Source organism: Amyelois transitella, chromosome 22, assembly GCF_032362555.1.
Source record: "Amyelois transitella isolate CPQ chromosome 22, ilAmyTran1.1, whole genome shotgun sequence".
Classification (NCBI taxonomy): domain Eukaryota; kingdom Metazoa; phylum Arthropoda; class Insecta; order Lepidoptera; family Pyralidae; genus Amyelois; species Amyelois transitella.
In genome coordinates, this window is record NC_083525.1 from 6,637,382 (window position 1) to 6,661,398 (window position 24,017).

At 33.7% G+C, this 24,017-nt stretch overlaps 1 protein-coding gene across 1 annotated transcript; it reads right to left on the bottom strand.

The window, feature by feature from the left end:
- Positions 1 to 834: 834 nt before the first annotated feature.
- LOC106129912 (uncharacterized) lies at positions 835 to 23,785 on the bottom strand. The gene is made up of 2 exons (XM_013328612.2): positions 23,477 to 23,785; positions 835 to 2,314 (listed from the first exon to the last, which is right to left on the bottom strand). The coding sequence occupies exons 1-2, from the start codon at positions 23,653 to 23,655 to the stop codon at positions 1,021 to 1,023; spliced, it is 1,473 nt and encodes a 490-aa protein (XP_013184066.2). The 5' UTR covers positions 23,656 to 23,785; the 3' UTR covers positions 835 to 1,020.
- Between the last annotated feature and the right edge of the window lie 232 nt (positions 23,786 to 24,017).

Genomic DNA, 24,017 nt, shown 5'->3' on the forward strand with positions numbered 1-24,017 from the left:
ATCACTACATTGTTATTTATACCTTACATAATAAATTTATCAAGAAGTATTATTCTTCATGATATATATTGCCATATGCGGTCGCTCATTACGCCATGTAAAATAATATTATTTGTGTTACAACAATACGTATAGGTATTGTTTTGAATTTAAATTCCACATGTAACACGTGCCATGTGTTACATATCTTTCTCATGTATGTCGTAAAAGGCGTCTAAGGGAAAGGCTTTTAAACTTAGGATTCATCTTTTAAGCGATGGGCTAGCAACCTAGGCTGTCACTATTTGAATCTCAATTCCATACAGCTGAACGTGGCCTATATAAGACCTTACTTATTTTTCCTTAATTATTTCCTTCTTAGCCTTCATACCCCACTCGTCAGCAATAGCCGGCTCCTTCTTTAAGATATCCCGATCAATATTATCTTTGTAATCCATTCCCTATCGAATACCTTCAAATTATCCTATTGTCTATGGTTTACCTATGACTTAATTCATCCAATTTTTGTTAGCTTTATTTGAACTTGCTAATTTATTATTCTCAAGTAGGTATGCATGTCCTCATTAAAAAAATTAATTGCATTTTGTATGACTTTTATCGCACTCGTGTCTATTTCAAGAATCTCACGTTTGTGGCTGCAGTGAATATGTTTACGAAACAGTTTTCGTAATATAGCGTTTTCATGCTTGCTCCATTTTGTGTCAACCTTCACTATTTCCAGCTTTACTCGTGAATACTGAGGCTAACAAATTCAGGTTACTAGGCCACGGGTCATAAATCAAAATCATATGTCAATTTGATAAGTTTTTAATACTTTCATACATCTATATTCAGGTAATAAAATTGTCCGCTCAGCGGAAAGGTACATGGACACAATAAATTAACTTAATACTAAATCAGTCTAACGGTCGCGCCGAGCGCGGAGTGGCTTAGCCTAGTATCACAGATGAGGATAGCGGTGGGCCGCGGGGAGAATCGGACCCGCGGGGGTGCGTGGGGGGGCACGCGGGGCGCGGGCGGTCACTCGTCCGACGCCGACGACAGCTGGGTGCTGCCGCCCGAGCTGAAGGAGCCGCGGCACGCGCCCCCTTCTGAGCCGTTTCCCGACGGCGGCGCTTCACCACCACCGCTACCCGGCGACAGGGTCCTCAGCAATTCCAACGCAGCGCGAGCACGCTGCCCGTCAGCGACAGCCGCCGCAGCGGCGCTATTACTTCTAGCCCAAGCGCTCTTCTCGGGCAACAGTAAGCGCCGCGCTTCACGCTGCACGCGGCGCGAGCGCAACGCGAATAGGAACGGAGACGCCGCAGCAGAGAGCAGCAGCAACGCCAGAGCGGGCGTCCGCGCACTTTCAGCGAGCCCGGGCACGGCCGCCGACACGACCGCAGCTGCAGCGTGCGGAATGTGTAACATCACTAATGCACCAGTTAATAGTCCAACACGAGCCGCACGAGATTCTTCCCTATAACGAAATAATGAAGCGTTCGAAATTCTACACCGGATAGATGTTATTCTTGAAGTACTAACAGCAGGCTGCGGCGTACGCGGTTGCACGGCCAATAGCGGAGCAGCCAGCGAAGGCGCTGAACTGACAGCGGGCAGTCCTCTTCTCAGATCTTCATTCGATTTTCCCTCTTTTCGCGAGTTTCGGAGACTAGCGACAGAAGGGCACCGAAGCGGGCGTTCTGGAGGAAGCAGGAACGGACCGTATTTGCGATCAGCCTCAGCAGACGCAGCATTATCAGTCGCATCAGGAACATCTATTCTCAGTGTGAGCCCTTCGCCTTCTTCAATTAAGTCGGGCAGGTTCGCTGGAGGCTCGTGAAGCTGCAGGGCACTGGCGCCGTGTGCCCTCGCTCGGAGTCCAGAAGAGCGTGCCGCTCTGTATATTCTTGCATACATGACGCAGACTATAGCGGCCGGCACCAGAACTCCAAGAATTAAGTACACGACGTAGTAGGCCAGTTCGACTCCTTGTACGATAGGCTCGAGCGGGTAGAAGTGGCGGAAGACAGCGATGGCAGCCCTGATGAGAGCGGCAGTGACGGCCGCGAACCACGTGGCCGCACAGAGGGCAGCAGGCCGGCGTTGGAGGAGCCGAGCGTGGCAGCGCAGGGGGTCTGTGACTGCGTGGTGCTGGTCGAGGGATATCAGCATGATAGCTAGTAGCGCGGCCAGGCTGCAGGCAGAGGCGGCCGCGTCCCCCGCCTCGACCCACGCCGCGGCGCCCTCCCTCGCGGTGTGCTCGCCGAACAGGGCGGGCGCGAGCAGGGAGGTGGTCAGCAAATTCGTCGCCAGGAGGTTGATGACGAACCTGAAACAATAGAAAAACACATTAGTGAGGTGCACATACCGCAATGTGTGCGGGGAGCGAGGTCGTGTTGACACGTCCTTAGGTGCGTTCTTATACACAAGGTTAAACATACATCAAACTATTGGCTGTGTTTGGATGCACTTTCATTCGTATACGAAGCGTATTATGAGTTTACATCGAGCTGGTCCAATTTCACGATGATTAATTTTATATTTCGACAAGAGAACGAAATTGATCGTGTTTAAGCAGTGGTAAGTTTACAAAACATCCGAGCGAGTCCTAAACCAACATGAGCTTTTGATTAAAAATAGAGTTCTGTTTTAAACGGAACACGGTGGCATGCATTTAAAAGAAATGACACATGGGTTTATAATCGAAAACTAACTTATAAAGTTAGTTGTGAAATTTGTTTTAAATGATGCCTTCGACTAAATGTTATGTATGTATAAAACATGTAACTATTTTCAAATATAATAACAGCACATCCTATCTATAGATACCATTAAATCATAAACGTGGTCAAGTCGGTCTCTAATTACCTGTTTATTACACGTAACAGATTACATCGCATTGATTTTTCCGCTGTAGGATATTCTAGATAAAATCGTGACTTATTATAGTAAAGCTGTGTCTGGAAATAACGCAGATATTGGTTTAGAGACAGTTATAACATGACAAGTCTCGAGGGAGCTAACTTAACTATTTCTGTTTATTTCTTATTTTTATAACGAATTTTAATAAAACATAAATATATACGGTACAGATAACATAGATAAAATTATTATCGAAGTAAGTTCTACACTTGTGTTTTGAGATACTTACTCAACGATACTATATTTTATACTAAATACTTATATTGATAAACTTATAAGACCCAGGACAACCAGAGAAAGTTCGTTTCTCATCATGCCCTGACCGGGATTCGAACCCGGGACCTCCGGAATCACAGACAAGTGCACTACCACTGCGCCACAAAGGCCGTCTAAACATCGTCCGAATAAATACAAAAACTTCCGATCCTATTGTGGAAAAAAACAAGCGACATATACCAAAAACTAACATTGCCTCCTTTTTCTCAAAATTTCCAGACCGAGAATCGCCAGGCAGAGTCTATCTATCTAGATGTCTATCTAGTCTTCTATAAAAATTTCCATTAGCAAAGCATCAGAATATATATATCGCTTCAGTCCATGACTAAGCCATCTAAAAAGGCCAAGTTTGTGAATTAACCCATCAAAGAAGCCTGTTGATGCTTACACAGGTACTAAACCCGTCCCAATTTCCACTCGCGATGTGTCTAATTATCGGTAAGTTCCACGGTACTAGAGCATTACCCTTCTTTGCACTACAATTAACCCTATTCGCAACGGACATGCTTTTAGGTTCAAGCAATTACGGGGTGGACACGTTCGCTGTGCAAACGGAATTAAACCGTGACCCAGTGAACCATCTCACTTTCATACTAGCATTTAGAGTTGTATGTATTTTACTTTCTTTTACCTAATTACTCGTTACATTATAAGTTTCTGGCCCTTATTCGCTCAATATTAAAGATGAGGGTTCTTAAAAAATTTACGTCATTCATTCAACTTGACCTCAAGATTAGTCAGAAACAATATTGTTGTTATCGTCAAGTTACTACGCATAATATGGGATCCATACTGACGCATCCACAAGGGTGGCATTTGTTTACTTACAGATCCATTATTATGGAATAATCAAGGTGTATTCAAGGAGTTTGAAGAGAAAAACAAACACGGCACAATCTGAGGCAATAGTCTTAAAATGAATCATTTAAATATTTTTTTTATTATTTTGTACTAACTGAGTCCTTGCGCGAATCGTCAACAAATAAGTAGACTTTGAACTATTTTCAATTTATAACCATTTCCTGGTAACAGTTGAAAATATTTATGAAATAAATGCTTCTAGCATTAAAGATTCTTCTTATTTTTAAAGGGCTTAAATTTCAAAGACTGTGTATCTTGTTTGGCTATTGAAGACATAGCCAAAAATAATTTAAGAATCATTGAGCTTTCCGGAACTACGGGATCTTTTATTAGTTTTATCGACCTCAAGGGAAGGTTGTTCATAAAGTAACAAGATTTGTTAACTCGGAGGTGAAGACAGATTGATTCAATGAAATTAACAATCATAAATTCAATTTAATTTTTGTCAGGTTTATATGATTCAATATTTTTTTTGTTGAAATTTTGTTTACCAATTTTTACAGCTAAACTCTCTTCAATCTTTTTGTGTTTTCACCAAAATATAATATGAATAAAATACTTAGAACTTTTTAAATACGATATAAGATACTTATCTGCACTGCAGCGTGAGGCAAAACAATAACATTTGTATTAACTACATTCAGAAAACCAGGTCCGATCTTTATTTATGTAATAGGGTGTTCTCATCTGCAACAGGAGACCTTTGTGAATATAGTCCAGAAAGTTCCTGGATCAGCATTAATGATAATCAATGCCCTTGAATATATATAATCTATGACATTGTCTCCCGACCTTCAAGCATCGCAGATTGGCATTTGAAAATCAAATAGCTGATTGATATTGTATGCATACTCTGTATGCATTTTTCTCCAGAGGCGGAATCGTTTTTTGCAATTTCCATGAATTTATGGATGAAATGTACAAGGATATTATTCATTTGCTTATCGTTTGTATAAAGAATGATTCTACTCATTTTTTTGCTTCTGTTCCTGAGATTATTAATATATAACAAATGAAGTACATACGGCTCAGGAGATGCTTGGACGCGGGCGTCAATCAAGGCGACGTGGCACAGCTATCATCTGAGCCCATCAATACATATCCTAAATATTTCAAATGCTAACGTGAAAGAACAATTGCATTTTTAAGCAATTGGAAGTTAGCTTGGTCATTTGAATGAAAATGGTACAATGGCAATCGCTTGGCAAGTAGGTCGAGGCTGATTATGACCATAACATATGCCCACGGCCTACGGAGAGCCACTCTCAAGCCGACCTTAGTTTTGAAACTTTTGGTGTTACCGAGGACCCAGGAAATGTCCAAAATTTGTCTTGACCTAAAGATCAACATTATGATAAAAGAAGCAATTTGAAAAATTGGCGTGAAATAAACATGTTCATATAAATTGAAACTAAAACTTGGTGCCAAAGGTGGCAATTCTAAAAATTTATTGTAATTTGTAATGATCAATCGCAAAAAATCTAAGAATAATTAATTAAGTGACACGCGATCACATTATTAAAAGTCGTGATCGACAAAAAATATTCCACGCTCTAAAAAAATCATATTTCAATCGTTGGCCATAAACTTTATTCCTTATCGTCTTTTATGACAGTTACGTACAGTTTTAAATCTTCATTTTCTATGTCATTGCCAACTTTCCGTTTTATTTGAAATAAATTAACGGAAGAGATTCTGAGTGGTGAAAATGTATATTTTTATGATCAGTTGAAAACGAATATCTTTTATCTGATTCCCTGAATGATACAAAGTTTCTTTAAAATATGAATTATGTGCATTTAATTCAGAAGCAGTGAATACGGCGCGCGCACACTTGGCAACTAATCTTATTACAATTATGTGTAAGTGTGACTAGTTTCCATGGGACCAGTCTACAGTGTTATGAGATTAAATATATTTTAACAATGGTAAATAACACATTGTCTTATGGTGACGCAAATTGTGACATTATCGACTCGCACAGTTGTAAAATGTGTTTCGTGTTTGCCAAAAAAAGTTGTTAAGTTTAGATATCCAAGACATTTTTTGTAGACTGTATTGTTAATGACTTTGAGACAGTAAATAAGGGTAAATTTAGATTGTCATTTAACTATTAACTTGGAACACAAAAATCAGTTGAAATACATTTGAATTTTCTTCTAAAATAAAGATTAAAGATCTATGCGTCCAATTATTAAAATATGAATTAACATTCAAATGTAAAGTTTTATACCTACTGTTATTGCATAATCATGGATAAGACATCACTAATCACTCAGCAGATTATTAAAATAGTTTCATCTTATTCACAACACTATTTGTTTTTTTACGATTTAGTTTATTTTACTTGGTGCCTATATACAATATGTTAGTACCTACGTGGGCAACGCAATGTCGATTCGAAGGTTGGCCTTATGCAAGAAGACCTTAATTGTTCAGAGCATTTTCATCAAGTACCGTTTTAAAACATCTATTAAAAGAACTGTTTACAACCTCATCGAAATTAACATTTTCATTCCAGTTTTCCACGTAACCTTGCCCTAATTTTTTTGACCTAATGGATATTTAAGGAATAAACAGATAATATTCATAATTGTTTCGCTAGTGTCCGGTTCAGTTTTTCTGTCGTCTAATGGTGACGTAAGTATTGAGATCATTGTTATTTTTTGTCACTTTTCTAATTTAATATAGTAGTGGTTGCCTGGTTGGAACTGTAATTGTATAATTTCCTGTAATTTAATAAAATATAGTATCGTTGACTTAGTATCCCATAACACTTGTCCTATATGCCATTACACTTTGGGGCTAACTCAATCTGTGGACTTTGTCCGAAATAATTTAATTGTATTACGTAGTAGTGTCGTGTGGTTTCCGGCACCAATAGAAAAACGAATTGGACCACTCATCTCTTTCCCATGTCGTAAAAGGAGACAAAGGGATAGGCTATGTATGTATATTCGTATGTATGTATTAATTGTACAGCTCACTTTGTTATTTATTTTTATTAAACTAATAATACATGAGTTGTCATGGGAATAAGATTAATCATGCATAGTGACCTAATAAAAAAGTAACCTTCTCTGTTGTTTTGCAAAAAGACTTGAATTGTTGATCATTTGATTTTTATTATAGCCTCAAGGTTTGGGAAACCCCAGCCGCTATCACCGAAACCAGTTTATATTCATGTTTTTAATAAATCTGAGTAATAAAATGATACTGTCGTGATAAACAAACGCATATCTACTTTCTTAAACGAAATATTGCAGTTATTGATAACGAATTGTGAAACCGGAACTATTTATATTTCAGTATCATTATTGTGTTTCATTTATTAGCGTCAAATAATACTTGTAAAATATAAATTATGTGTAGCCTTCATGTGTTTCCGAGACTGTTGGCTCTGTGCAACTCGTGATGGAAAACGACGTGAAGTAAGTATGATGAAGTTTCTGTCTACTCCTTTGAAAGAGAGAAGTCATTTTTGTTATACGTACGTAAGTTACTACAGTGTTAAAAACGCAAGTGAGAAATTTCATCCAAGGCACTGATTAAACATACTATTTTTTTACATAATATGCAAGTAATGTCATATCATATTACCGAGCCTATATATTGAAATAAATTACTACGTGTGTACTTACTAAAAGTGATCGTGATAAAATGACAGTCCTTTCTTGTTTCTGTTTTTTTTTTTTTTATGTTTCGCACGTAATATTATTGATATACTATTTATTGACCTTGCATAACTGCCTCTACAGCTCTTACTGGGCATCGAAAAAAAAAACGATGATAATTCTATTTTTAAACTGAGATAAACGTCAATTGAAGTAAAAGTGTAACAGGTTCTTATGACTGGCCGAAATGAAAATAAATTAAATAAAAAAGCGTGTGGTTCTTTGACGCTGTAACGTAAAAAAACATAGTGCATTACAGCTGCTTCCTTTTCTAATAAGATCATAAAAGAAAATAAAAGGAGAGGCTTTACAGCTTGAGATTTTTCTTAGGCCTTTAATCGTCGCTTTCTGAATCACAATGCTGTTCAGTTTAAAGCATCCCTCCCCTCTTGTGACAATTGGCTCTGTCTACCCCGTAAGAACAATGACATGATTTTTGTGTGTTTTTAAAAGCGATATCAATTACCTATCAAAATGTTGTTACCTATGGTTTTGATACAAATTTGTTACTTAATTAATCCGTTGGTACCAAGTTATCAGGAAGTCGTTAAAGGCCCTATACTTAGTTCTCATTAAGGTACTTGTGAGACAATAGAACCAGCTTAGTAATTAATAGATCCACGTAGAAGTGGGAGTACCTGAAGGATTTTATTATTTCAAGGAGTATCCGGCATTATTTATGTATTGTTTGTTGGTAATTTGTTTATTTTGTTCTACATTTAAGGCTAATATTTTTCAAAGCATTTTTTTTTATAATTTAGTTATATGGTTATACAACTAAATTATAAAAAAAATGCGTGTTATGCATTAAATTTTTTTCTTTGTAAAAGTGCAAGGAAATATGAAATAATTTTTTTTTAATTTAAAAAAATTAACGCTGGCCTGTTATAAATTTTTGTCTTAGCCTATGATACCTAGCTTTATATTTTCTATATTTTTTGTTTTAGTTATTATGTATTTACATTTCGTAAAGCCTTGTTACTAACTTATTCTTATCATATATATTTTTCAATTAATTGTTATGCCTCTGTCTTTTATTGACATTATTATAATATTTTCGGTAATCTTAAGTCTAAGAAGCTATTTGAACAGAAGCATTACATCGGATAAGGCTTTAAACGGTTTGAAGTTAACGGTTTGTGAGATAAAAACTTATGGAATGCTACATTGTTGTGGATAGCGGTATTTTCTCAAGAACACTAATATTTATTTATTTAACCTTTTTTGACTTATGAAAAAAATGTACAACACTTTGTCCATTATTTAATCATTAAAATCAAATTTTTAAAATTTTATGCAATCATAAAAAAACAAAAGAAAATGTATTTCTTTTTTATAAACATCCTTTTTTTAGATCTATTACTTATGAGCCGTTCATAAGCTACAACACATCTTTATTAAATTCCCATCAAAACAAAGTCACGGGCGATAGTTATATAGTCAGTCCACTAACTATTACTCGTGGCTGCCATAAATCTTATGATTGACTTTACAATTATGGTGACTAAATGATAAATCATTCGGCCATTTTTATTAGGACATGCTTGCGAAGGCCAGTAACTGCCCATTGTTGAATATTAGGTGCTAATATACTATTGATATGGCTCATTAAACGTTTAATAAATTAATTACAATGGCGGCATTCATAAAAGTGTTAAGTAAATAATGATATTCCACAAAACTGGAGGGAAATGGACAGTTTGGAAAATTTTCAATTGTCCTATGCAGAAGTCTTTTAATATTTATTTGGTAAATAAACTAGCGTAGTTAGTCACTAGTTTTGTAAATAGCCTACCTATATATATATTATGTTACTGTGTAAGCTGTACTAATCTCTTAATTTAATCTTAAACGGATTTATCTATCTCAACAAACATAAAAACTTTCGCATGTATAATTTTCATGATAGTAGTTTCCAATTTAAAAATAATAAAACTTAATTTTTTTTTTCTCAGATCATAAAAGTTTTACACAAACGTCAATGCTGTCCCTAGTGTCGTGACACATTCGAAACAATAAATACCTCCTTACGCAAAAAGTTAAATTATGATAACTCAATTATTCCACTTTTTCTAGTTCCGCCAATTATAATTGACCCCTTCCGATCAACCCTGACATTTGTATTGACGTGAACATGCAGAGGAAATGCGTATACGCAGCCAATGAACAATTGGGGAACTATTATGTTAATTTAAATTTAATTAAGACTGGCGTGCGTATATAATAAAAGTATTTTCTACTTACGAGTAGTGTTTTACATACATACATATATACAGATACGTCTATATCCCTTGCGGGGTAAACAGAGCGCAAACAGTCTTGAAACGACTGAAAAGTCACGTTAGATTTCATGATGCTTCGATCCATTTCATTCTCAATTTAGATTTAAATGGATCGAAGCAAATGGAAATTCTTAGTCTCTGCAATGGGAGACAGGCGAAATTGTATGTATGTATCAACTAAAAAGATCATTCTACAGATATATTAAAAGCCAGGCTGGGTCGCTGACTCTTTCGCAAATATCACGAAAATAGAATTCATAAGTAAAAGAAAAAAGAACGAAAATATTAATAAAATCCAGAACATTCCAGAGGAAGTACTCTAGGTATATCACGTTTGCTATATTGAGAAATTTACTTAATAGTGATGTGGGATTCCCCTCTTGATAAAGCATTATCGAAACTTTGAAGTATAAAAGAGTCAGTGCCCTTTAGAAGTACAGAATAAGACGTTCAAACGCATTTGTTTCGCGGAAAACTTTGGGTACTTGTTAATTAATGGTTATTTTCACCTGTATGCGAAGGGAATGGACAATTAAGCATTGTTTTAGAAAAAAAATTCAACAGAAAGTTATTTGATTTGCTTTAATGAACAAAGTTTAAAGGCACCTACTTTATTTTGAGGATTTTTGCACCTCATAATGGGCAAGAAAGTGCATGTAATAAGTATGTAGGAAAAGCGAATGCGAGTATTTTAGTTTGTCTACTTAGTATTGGGTTTATGTTTGAAAGTATTTGAAAATGACAAATTGAATATTGATAATGACATAATATAATTTCTAAGTAGATGTTTATCTAAGAATCAGGATGATCTGATATCAACAAAAAAAATGGTGTATTTTTTTCAGGCAAACGATTAAGGATCATTATTTAGTCCATTGTTGGTTTATAATTTACATCAATACAATTGTCATTGTCTCATTCGAAGTACATTTGGTACAGTCAGGATTATATTATCCTGACGTAATATTTGACATAATATTTTAAACCTTATAATCTTATATTTAAATCTAATTTGGTTTAAAGTTTTAGTATTTTATTTCCCAAATTTTCAGATAGCTTTTAGTTAGGTATTTAAAAAAAACAATACTTTATACATTTAAAACTACATATTCGAATAAATAAAAAAACTATTTATAAATGCAAAATGTCTTCTTTTTGCTGCAAAACAAAATGTTCATGTGAATTTCAATCGATCCTAACGTAGCTGACTGTACAATCTGCGCTGAATACCAAATTCATTTGTTCCTGGTACAGTCGATGCAACTGACCTTCGGCCGTTTCAATGTTGAATAATCATTATTTAACTGTACAAAGACAAAGAACTTTTATTTATTTAACAAATAATTCAGGCGTATAGTAAAATAGACTGAAGAATTTTATTTATAGAACGTTTTGAACTCTAATTTAAGAGATACAAATACAAGATGGCGGCGCATTTTTGTCGAGATGGTGGCTCAACAGGAGCATGCACTTTTTATTAATCGTAGTCCAAGTTCTGCTGTCCTGCAGAGCTTATTTTGGGTCCCATATTATGCTAATATATTTTTCTTTCATTAGCTAATATATTGTTTTTACAGTCTGCACTATCCTGGGATTTTTAATCTATTAAACGATTGCTCTGCAACCCGCCAGTATTTCAAAATTTCAATACTAAACATGACCTTATAGTCTTGTAACTCCATTTACCCCTGAAGAGGTAAATTTATTTGTATGTATCTCCATACTAAAATGGAAAAATTATACAGATAATCAAAGGAAGCCATTTTCCATACAAGATGATAAATCTAAGCACGTATTGAGACAACAATGGTGATGGTATCGTAAAAACCCCATTAGAATTTTGGGCAACAGTTTTCCTGGTTTTATTTATAGTATAAGTCAATACTGAATTTTTTTTTGCTATAATACGACGTAAGAACTAACCAATACATTGATTTTTTGATCGTAAAATTATGTAACAATAAATTGCAGTAGTAAATGTTCGATTAAAGATAAAAGAAATGTCCATTCTGAGGAAATGTCCCAGTGAAAATATTAATATTATTATAATAAAAGATAATTTATGAATGAATTTGAATGAATTATTATTAATTATAAATTATCTAAGTAAGTATTTCTATTTTTTTTTATTATATAACTGAAGTAATTTTAAATTTAGAAGTCAATTTTTTTCTTAATTCAGATGCACAGATCAATAAATATACCTAACTCATATAACAAGGAAACACAAAGACAAAAAATCTTTTAAATATAACGGGGATAATTATTAACCAGATCATTACTACACAACTCGGTTGTCATTACAAGGAATGAGGTTTGTTACATGTAATTCTTATCTTTAAAGTACGCAAATAGCGTATGCAATTCAAAGCAATAAGTATTATTGATTGTTAAATTGCAACTGAACTGTACTTTAGCAATTACTATTACGGAAGAAAATTAAAATCTGCATACACACGGACATAGTCCAAGGTAATTAAAAAGGTTGGTGTTTTGCAGTGAAAGGATTTTGTTAGTACTTTACAATTCGCTATAATTTTTTGAGTCTTGTCTTTTTTGTTATGTGCAAAATAAAATATTTATTTTATTATTTCATAGAAGAATTTTACAAAGTTATTCTGCGAATATTTAAAGCTTTCTAAGGATAAAGACCTTCATAACGAGCTATATAAAGAGAATATAGAGACAATGAAATATTCCAAAGCAATAAAATTATTCAGATTCAATACGAAGAAATAATTGGAACACATTCCAACAAAATTTTCCAACACAATCAGGTTTTGATAGCTAAGGCCTGTTTACAATTGAAAACTAACCACAAAACTGAATAAAACAATGGTTCAAAGAACTGGTTGGTATAGCTGTTACGTATGTCCAAACAATATGTCGACTTCATTGTTCGTGTAGACTTAGCTTGAAAAGTATTTGAAAACAAGCATTTAACAGATGATAATGTTATACAGCCGGTGTGGTGGTAATTTTGTGGTCGTCTGTCTGCCTTCAGGAACACGACATAAATAATAGTGCCGTGCTAAAAACACATAATAATGTCTTTTGCGCAGAAGTATGTCTTTTGCGCAGAAGTACCACACTCTCCCGGACGAAAAACTAAGAGGTAGAAAGAAAACGTGTTTCTACTTTAGAAAAAAAATTTAAGGAATAAAGGGTCTACATCTAAGTTGCGTCTTTCTAAGTATATCACATCATTAGGGTATAGAACCTAGTTATCATTAAACACAAAATTGACGTTTAACCCGTTGGTTAAATAACTCAAGATCCAATTAGGTATAATGATAAAAGAAAGAAAATGAATTCGCTTCGCAAGATTTGCAATTTGTGCACCTTTTGAATTCATGATTAATTTTCAGTTTTCATTTAAAAACAAAGAAAAATATGAACAAAATGTCCTTGTTATATCTGATTGTTAAACCGATAAATCAATTGAGTATAAATGATCTTCGTTATTTTTGTAGTTATTTATATAGCAAATAATCCCAAGTATAGTTCTAATGAATCGTATCTAGGTCAGAGAAAACCAAATTTATGTCTCTAACCACTTTGTATCCTTCACTCAAAGACCTAAATAGCTGGACTATATAGATCAAAGAAATGACCCAATAATAATATTAAAAATAACTCTATCCGTGTGTGAAAGAGATGGATACAACTCCTCTAAAGTAATATCTTAATCAACAGGCAGAGTCATATGTAACAGCTTCTTTAAAATATCAACCAAATTCAAATCTAAGCTTTTCTTAAGTTATTTCACATCCTTATAATATGTATAACAATGGCTACCAAATGCAAATTGTATGATGCAAATTTAGATATTTTATAATTTGATGAGTTGACGAGATTTTAATATAAGATCATCTCAATAGAATAAACCTTTAAACAAAACAGGATTAATAAAATCGATAAATAAACGGCCAATTACAAACAGTTATAATTCTACCTGTATCTGTGAACGACATAAAAAATAAAATTTAAAAAGTAAATTGACAGTCGAATTTAGAACGTCCGCTTTTGTCTGTTTTTGACGTCGGTTGAAAAGATAGCAAACAATACTTTCTGAGTTAATATCAAACGGTAATGCAAGCGAAATAGGTCAATGTAAGTATTAAATGCAGTTGCACCAAGGCGAATCTACATCCACCTGGCAAAGGCCTCGGTGCACGGCGATTTAGAAAATATGAATTTAAATTGCTTGTCTTGTGTTGCATTATGATTTTTTATGTATGCATTATTTTTCCACATTTCTTTTAAACTAGGTGTTTTTTGGGCCACGTTTTTATTTTAAAGATTAGCTTTTAATGTAATTGAATTCTCATATCTAAATAAATAATATAAAATGGATAGCTGTATAATTGGAATGAACTATTAGAGGCCGCCCGCGACTTCGTCCGCGTGGAAATAATCCCGCGGGAACTCCGGAATAAAAAGTAGCCTATATATTATTCTTGGTCTTCAGCTACCTACATACCAAATTTCATCGTAATCGGTATAGTAGTTTCTGCGTGAAAGAGTAACAAACATCCATACTGACATACTCATAAACTTTCGCATTTAGGTGTAATATTAGTAGGATATAATTAACCGTAGTCAACCTTAACTCTACCCTGATTTGGATAAATAAAAAATGACAATTTTATTAACCTTCAAAATAATTAATTTAATGTTTAAAGATTGCTACTGCTCAATGTATTCTATGCATGTGGACGAAGGGAAAGTGCTGACGAAATTGAATTACTTTCGTACGCCGTTGACTGACTCAAAGGCCTTCCGGGGTCAAAGGCATACTCCGGACTCCTTGTCAGAGTGGTGAGGATGAGGGACTAAAGCCAGGAGGAAGACCAAGAAGAAGCCGTTGACTGACGCAAGTGAGAAATTATTATTTTTTGGTCATTAATAACAAACTAAGGATTATATGTTTCGCTTATGGAAAGGTATGTTAGAAAAATAATCCTTAATGGTTAAACTAAATAGCTAAATCAATTAAAAAAATGTATGCAGCATAATGTATATTCCAGTGTTGTTATAAGTTACTATTTTTATATTTGTTCAAAATTTAAAAACACTTTTTAAATTTTTAAACGGCCCTATTGGCAAAGCCAAACATATACTTATGACGGTATCTTTGGTAGTAAATCATTAAGCAATTTGCCTTTAATTATAAACTATTTTCTTAATTAAACATGTAAGGTTGCTGACCACTGAGGTTATTTCAAGGCGCTTAGAGGCCGCTACAATACGAATGATAATTTTCCGTCTGATAAGAAAATATACTATCTAATACAGCAATACATTAACTTATCAAGGTATATCATTTAGTGTATAAAGGTTATATGGGTTATGTTTACATGAGAAATAGTTGAATTGTATTAAGAATCTACATTCAATAAGTTTTGGTTTTACTATTATACCGTGTGGTTTGCGGCACTTTAGGATAGAACCGCTCCATATCTTTCCCACGAATGTCGCAAAAGGCGACTAAGGGATAGGCTTATAATAAAGGGGATGGAACGGGGGTGGAAAGCCATACAACTGAACGGTCTTTTAGTCTTTTCGACACAGTTGGCCCTGTCTACTCCTCAAGGGATATAGACGTAACAATGTTTACTAATGTATGAAAATATATTAAGCTTGTTTGAGATGCATTTTTTACCAAACTACTATTTCACTATCAACTAATTTTGAGTTTTATTTTTACAACAACAAATTTGTTAATGAAATTTTTATTCCTTCGTGACATTCAAATTTCCATTCTAATTCCGTCGATGAGCCAAGCGTTTCCAAACTATTACATCGCATGCTAAACTATTCTATTCTTCGACAATGCGTGACTGAGCGCCGATTGTACTACGATACCCAAATCATTGAAACGAGGCTATTCATTAGAAAAGCTACGTTTAAACGATATAAATATATCATTGTTTCGGTTCGTGGTAGCGCCCCACCTTGACCGTCAAAATATTTTTTGTGAAAATAAACGAAAACGTTATCGAAACAGGCTTATGAATTGCATTAATGATAATTTGACTCTTGTTAAGTAAGCAGTAGTTAAGTGGTTTCTACTTCCTTATTGTCGCTATGTCAAAAAGTAAGTTGGGTTACTTAAAAATATTTGTGCTCTGTTGTATTAAAATATTTGATTTTGAATTGTTCTTAAGCAAAGTCTTGATTAAGAAAAATAAAAATAATGTATTTAATATTGTTTCTCCTATTTGAAAGTTTCAGCTACTTTCATTTATTTTTCTCTAACATCGACATATGATATGAATGTCATAAAATCAAACAGTAAAGTTGTATACGGAATAATGATGACGAATAAATTAAAAGAAAAAATCGGCTATATATAGAGTTCTGTGAATCACATAATAGTTTTTATTTGATACTTAAATCCCAGACTCTATTACCGAAACCCACACTTCAAAAAACCAGTGGTTGTTAATTACTTTTTTATTTGAAGTAATTTGTAATGTTTTGTTAAAAAATATTTGTAGTAAGTACATTGCGTTTACGTTGGTTTTAGTTGAAAATTATTTCTTTCATTTTTATTTCATCTTCATATTTGTATCCGGGTCTTTCGTGAGAATTAAGCACTCTCTTTTTCCGACCAAAGTTATTTCCTTTTATGCAGTATGTGGGAAATGAGACCGAACCAGAAAACATCAACACTCCAACAATAAAACTATTTCGAGCTGCTAATTCACACACATTTCTTTCGTTTTATGAATGTTAATTATAAATATTAATTTTTGCATTCCGCACTTATACATCGTGTTCAAAGAAAATAAATATTTGTTACGAAAACTTTTTTAACCTTCAGAAAACAAAATACCTATATTTTTTACCTAATCACGCATTATCTTTCTAGTAGCAATATAAATAAATGTGTAATATCTTTTTTAACTAGACAAAATAAATTTTGATAATAACAAAAACTGATAAGTCGTGATTGGATCATTATAATCACGATATAGTTCCGTGATCTGAGACAAGTAGCGTAATGGTCGAAAGTAGTCGTTGGTATAGCTATGAAAGTAATACCTACCAATCATTTGTCAAACTTGAATCCTCCCGGATTTTAGATATGACAAGAAATCAAATAAATTATTTGACATTTCTTCTATATAAACAATATATATCTAATAATACTTTGTTTATATTTAACAACGTCGATCACAAAATGTATTGGGCGTGTAGGATGTATTTAAACGATTTGTTTAATTTGTTTTCCCAATCATATCACCCACATAATCCAGGAATAGTAATTAATAGTTACTATCCCACAGTTCACTACCAGCGAATTTATGAGTTTATAAATCAAAATGGCGGTTGGCCATCAGTTAAGGTGACAACAATTTCGAATATATATTTTTTTAATTTATAAAAAAAGAAAATAGCCAGATTCTTCCGAAATACGACACGTGATGTTCCACTTTTGAATTGTACTTTTAAATATATCTCCGAATGTTTTTCCAGCATTCTACGACACATTTAGATAGTAGAAACGTGAAATGTAGAAAGTGTAGCTGATATGGGCATTAGTGTTGCTCAACATAGCGGCAGCACTTAAAATTTGAACATTTTACGGAATAAGCGGTATTTGCATTTGAAATTGATATGGGAAATTCTTCAGACGATACCTTTCTGCTTATAATAAAGGCTATAAAATATTTTATTGAACATTATCTCGAAATTATTAACAAATACCGTTGGGAGCTCTTAAAAATTGTGAGCTTCTAAAACAAATGGACTAGCAGCCAGTCACTATCACTGAATTAAAACTCAATTAGGCATTCCATCATTATGATATCCAGCTAAATATGACTTTTGAGTCTTACGACTATTCTTCTGTGTACATGTAAATATATATGTTATGTGGAGATGGACTGGACAGGTCTAAATCGGAAACGAAAATTAAGTAACATCTTGAATCAGTACAAATATTTGCCACTTCCGCTTTTATTTCGCGATTTAATTGCTATTTCGTGGCTATAAAAAATTATAGTTAACCAAGTTACTACATTCTAATCAATGTTTACTTACATTCCTTTATTTACAGTGAATGAATTAAATAAGTTCGTAAAATAACCCAAGACCCATACTTCCTATAATAACGACGAAAAGAAAACTAATCATATTAATCCAACCAAAATAAACCAGCGTAAGTATCTCTAGTATAAGGCCTAATGTATGCGATATTTATATTCAGAATTACTTTAAGGGTTGTTTTAGCATACCGCTAAATATAGATTCATAGAGCTACAAGATTGATTACATTGAATATTTAAGTATTTGCTTAAATTTTAGCGAATTCGTGTAACAAACTCTTGCGTACATAACGTTTTTTTAAAGAATGTTTCCAGAAAATAGCAAGTTTCTACATTTCTCTATATAAATAACTTTTAATTAACAATTGGTAAAACCAAGTAAATGTTTGTTAATGTTATCACGATATATCAAAATTCACAATGATGATGATGTTCACGATATGATGATAAGAGAAAACGAGTTAACAATGACTATTATTATGTAATCAATAAACTAACGTTTTATTAAAAAAAGATCTTTTACTAAATCATCATGATTTTGTTATATTTATCATGGTATACGCATAGTATTCGCTACGTAAGTAGCTTGTTTTTTGCTTGAATAGCCGTGAATAATGAGAACCCCCTAATTGAAAGCAGTCACAAAAAAATTCAATAACTGTTACGAAGTATTTGAACCCCGCAAATATAGCTCTTGACACAGATTCCAGTATCAATCGAGACGAGGCCTGCATAATGTTATTGTGAAGGATTTTAAAACAAAATCATAACAAGGAATTACGAACACGTTATGACCTATTTTTTTTTCTAAAGATATTTTAGAATTGTTGGCATCGTTCATTTTTATGCTTAATAAGTTATATGTTAGTGATACTATTTTCAAATCTATAATTTTTCTAATATCACCAATTATTTATTATGCAATTAAATTAAAATTGTTTTACGCAAACGGCGACGCCGTTGCGATAATGAATAATTTCAAAATTCATTATAGATGGTGCTAAATAATTAGGTATTGGAAATATTTCAAGGGTGAGACTTTACGCGCCATTTCAAATAACTTTCCGATTGCAGATATTCCACTTTAGCAGACCAATCTTTGGCAAAAGATGTGACAACTTGTTGAGCTGCCGAGACGACGTTGAACTCATCAAATTTAAGGCTTCTGTCGCAAATTGGATCATTTCTCTTTAAATAAATATTATAGTTTTATGTAATATTGGATAGGATTGTCTTTTGACATCATAAAGACGGTCAAGAACCTCGTTGTGAAACGTATGTACTGTACAGAGGCATGTAACGAATATTGCTACCTTTATGCGGTTCCGACGATCTACTTTTGCAATAGCTCAGATTTCTTCAGTTTGTGGCGCGCTGTTTTTTCCATGTTCAAGTTCAGAGTAAGGGATTTAAAATGGTTTACATGGAAGATAGTAACTTGATAGAAAACAGTATATAGGTAAATCCTTAAAGTTAAAATTGAAAACAATAAATAAGTGTTGACATTTCCTCGCGTTTCGAAAAAAAATCAATATATGTATAAAAAATGTAGTTGTTACAATAACGTCATTGTTATCCTCAATAACGGAATCGAATCTATTATAGTGAAAGTTATACGCTTTCATTATATCGAGAAGCCCTATAAAATGACGAAAAATGGCAAGGACGCCATATATATTCTCAAGCTGCTGAATGATATCATTTCTAATAATAAAAGACACCAAACAGTGAAAGGAACTCATTTCTGAATCGGCAGTAATACAAATAACAGTTTAAAAAATAGTATAATAAAAACATATATATAACCACGTCTTTATCCCTTACGGGGTAGATAAAGCCAACAGCCTTAAAATTGTGATGCAAATAGTAACAGTCTGCTAGCTCATCGCTTAAGCTTATAAGCCTTATGTATGTAATAAATTTAATAAACAATATCTTTTAATTTTCCTATCTCCAATAAAATTGTAACTCAATATGTCATCTTCAATTATTTAAGAATTAACGTTCCCGCGTGAAATCGTTTTAGCAATTAAGAGTGTATGAGTTGTTCCAATACAAAGGTTAAAATTAATGGCCATTTAATGATGTTTTTAATCCGTTTAGATTTGCCGAATATGATGGGTTTGATAACAAAAATGTAAATAATCTTTCGAAAGATAATTTCAACAATTATAAAATAAATTGTAAAGGCCTCAGTATATAGTATTTGATCACTTTTGAGTAAATAAAAGTAACTGAGGATGTTATTATTTCAACCGACGCGGCCAAGGACAGCGTGCCAAAGTCTTTGTTCGAAAACAGACGAATTCGATACGATTACTTATCAATGCGTTGACTTGGATTCGTTTTGTTTTGAGATCTAGACATTAATAAGTGATTTACCTTTTAATTAAAATTGTCATTAACTACAAAGGGCTTCGGGCATTTTTTTTTTGTTACATAACACCTTTTGTAAAAGAACGAACAAAGCCTTAAAAATATATTTACTGTTTACAAGAAACAACTTCATAATGATTTCATCATATTTGAATCTGCAGAGCAAAAATTTTTCTGAAATCAAATTTATGTTTTCAATTTTTTTTGAGATAATCAAATAAAAATTTTAATGGAATATTTTCTGCGAAGCGGTTTTTACCACCGACACCTTAACGTCATTATTCGAGATAAAATCGTCTAGAGCCAAGGGATTAGCATTCCTTAAGACGCGCTCTGCGAGTCTGAAGTCAAAGCCCTCAATAGCTGCTTGATAAAGACCGCGGTTTCTTCCACGCCACCCAGTTTTGATATAATTCAATCCAAATTGATATAATAATCAATTATTACTTACATTTGTCATTTGTTATTGAAATATTGTAATAAGCTAATATATTGCTATAAATGTAATTAGCTAGTTGTAGTAAGGTCTATGGCGGAATATACTGTCCACTCTTTCTCGAGAAATAAAATTGTCAAATTCTTAGCAAAAAATTTGTCGAGCTTGTGACATATTTTTAACCGACCATTGAAAGCGTTCTTATTGTATTAAATATATAATTTTGCTATATCGTAATTGACGTCGCCATTTCGTTATTGCGTTGTTTTTGACCTCCATTTTATCTACTACATCTATTTGGGCTCATTATGTTAACATTAATTAAATCGTCTTTTCATACCAGGGTTCAAACTGAAGGAGATGATTATTTTGTATGACTTACAAATCTTACAATATAAAAACATTGCACACATTGGTGTTATCATACGATCGACAATTACCGAAGGTCCTTGTATTATTCCACTTGATTATATGCAAGTGTTTTGATCACCGTTATGATTGGCTCATAATAAACAATAATTTTCATATAAGCGATCGGACGAAGATGATATTCATTGCAAAAGTCTTTAATTAAAATGTTATTTCCATCAATTTTACTTTTTTCTCTGATAAGATTAACATCTTATCGTATATTTGTTTACAACTATTACTTCTTCTTAATTTGATAATTGTTTGACATTTTTGTATTAATTTCTTTATTTACACGTTATATTATCAAAAGCATAATCAACTTTCATAAAACTGGTAAGAACGCAGGCACTATCAGTTGAAATGAGTAGGTAGATACTTGACTTTGGCGACAGTAAACCGCGTCATTTAAACCGCATTCTTGAACAGAGTTTTCAAGATAAATGCATAGATAATACAGATATCAATGGAATTCATTTTAATGGTAACATTGAAAAGAAAAAACTGTTAATTAGCAACACAACATTTCCAACAGTCCAAAGTTTGATCTCACGCATCTAATCCGACCAATTTGAAAAGGAAATCTGTTAAAACCCACGGCGGCATCACACAAATTGGTCGGGTACAAGTTATTTGGGGTCAGAATCCAATGAATGAGTCACGCTCGAGGTGCGTTAGTGTTATCAAACGGAGAATACCACTAGGAAAGTATATTTTAAAACATGGTATCAGCTGTAAATTGGGTCAAATGACTACCGGAGAAATATTCGATAAATATAACAATGTTTACTAACAGAACGCAACATGCAGTTACAGCAAACACGAGGATGAGAAAAATCTTTTATTTTAAACAGTACACAATAGAATTTTACGGTTATAAAATTAGTAGCTAATTCAAATAGTTAACGATAAAAAAAACTGGTCATTGGTTTTCAAAGAAATGATAAAGAATCGTCTTTGTCGTTTGAAGTAAAATAGGTGTTTTACGATGTAATAGTTTGGCGTCAATTAGTCCGGTATTTGACCAGTACCTGACCATTTGAACTCCTTTCAATTTAAAACTACATTGTTAAGGTGTGAACGTCGGTTGGAACTTTCCAACGCTTAACGTATGGAATTTTTGCAATATCAATTACTTATGCAGTCAATTAACGACTAAATATTTATAAATAATTAAATAGTACTCCGTAAACTGTTTTTAAAATTTATTCGGTGGCTTATAAAATTTACACGTGCATGATTAATCAAAACATACTCGTAAGTTTAAGTTTATTATTTTCAACGCAATACTTTAAATTTTCTAAGGATGTTACCTAAAGTCTTAACAAAGGAAATTGCGTTTTTGATTGTACGAAGAGAAAAAAGTTTAAAGAACCCAAACAAATTACAAGTTACGCCATATTTATGTCGAATTAACCGTTTCAATGATTGCTGTTTCGGTATCCGAATAACTAATAGACAAATCTAATAAAATAAACCACCTTCTGTCATCAGTATCATCAATTGACTGTAAAAATGCAACGGAATTTTGTGTTAGTGTCTGAACAGTCTTCCACTAATCCAGCACTCGAGTAAAGAGTTGCAATACAGATAAATAATCATCTTTGAGTGTTGTAAAACTTGTATTGCAAAATGTATTACCTCAACATAAAGATCCCAGGTAGACGGCCTAACCGCTACCGATAGTCTAATAATATAAATGCGTGTTGGCTCCAACCCAAGTTAGGGATGCCCGACAAAAAACGGAACTTTTAAAATTTATGACCGGATTTTTAAAAGTTTGTTGCATACCTATTTTGATTTCTTTTGTTTTCGGTCATTGTTTAGGAATCAACAATAGTTAGTGTCTGGTTAAAAATAACAAAATCGTTAAATCATGCTCTTACTAAAGTTGTAGATGCATTTCTAAGAATTTTTTAACTCAGATCAACTGAGATTAGGGTAAAAATATTTGCACATCATTTGCAAAATGATATTTAACTGAAGGTGAAGTTGACGAAACATGCACATTAAAATGTTGTTTAACTGTTTGTCATTGCTAATTATATTCGTTAACACGCGAGCCTTTATAACCTTGGTTTGGATTTATAAGTGCATCCTAGTTACTTCACAAAGTTGCTAAGAAGAATGTTAGAAGTGTCTAAACTACCAAAAACTTTCTTAGGAGTACTAGGCGAGCATAAAGTGCTAAGAGCTTACCTATTAGAAATTGTTCTCAGGCCAGGTCGTCGGCAGAAAACCAGTAACGCTAGCGAGTTCGCCGCCGTCGACACTAAGAAGAGCACGAGGAGAACTATCTCCTTGGCGAGCCGGTCCCTCGTTTCCATTTCCTCTGACATCAACGTTTGTCCAGGAGGCACGAAAGTAGGCTGTTCCATTCTAAAGTCATCACTAAACTTGACACAAGCAACTCAACACTCTCAGTTCAAATTCCGAATCACTGCAGTTGTTAGTCGCGTAAAGTTTTGAGAACACGCAGGTGTAAGCCCGCGTCTTTCTCGCAGCGCTGTCGTGTGACAACTGAACTGAAGGCAGGCAGACCGTTGCCAGCCGCGACTCTCGTTTCGCTTCGCCCCACCTCCCGACTGGTTTTACTACGGACGCCAAACTCGATTCGCTCGAGTTCATTCATTTGACTATAGTGCCGCCGCCGCAGTGCTTCGGCAGTGACGCGTTTTGTTTATTTACATAATCATTCTTCATATTTTGATCCGAATTTATCTACATTTGCTCATCGTGG

What these genes read in the sequence shown, in the direction of transcription:
- LOC106129912 (XM_013328612.2), bottom strand. Translation starts at nt 23,655, where the DNA reads ATGGAACAGCCTACTTTCGTGCCTCCTGGACAAACGTTGATGTCAGAG. An exon ending in CTGAGAACAATTTCTAATAG is followed by an intron (nt 2,315 to 23,476) that starts GTAAGCTCTTAG and finishes CTATTGTTTCAG; the next exon opens with GTTCGTCATCAACCTCCTGG.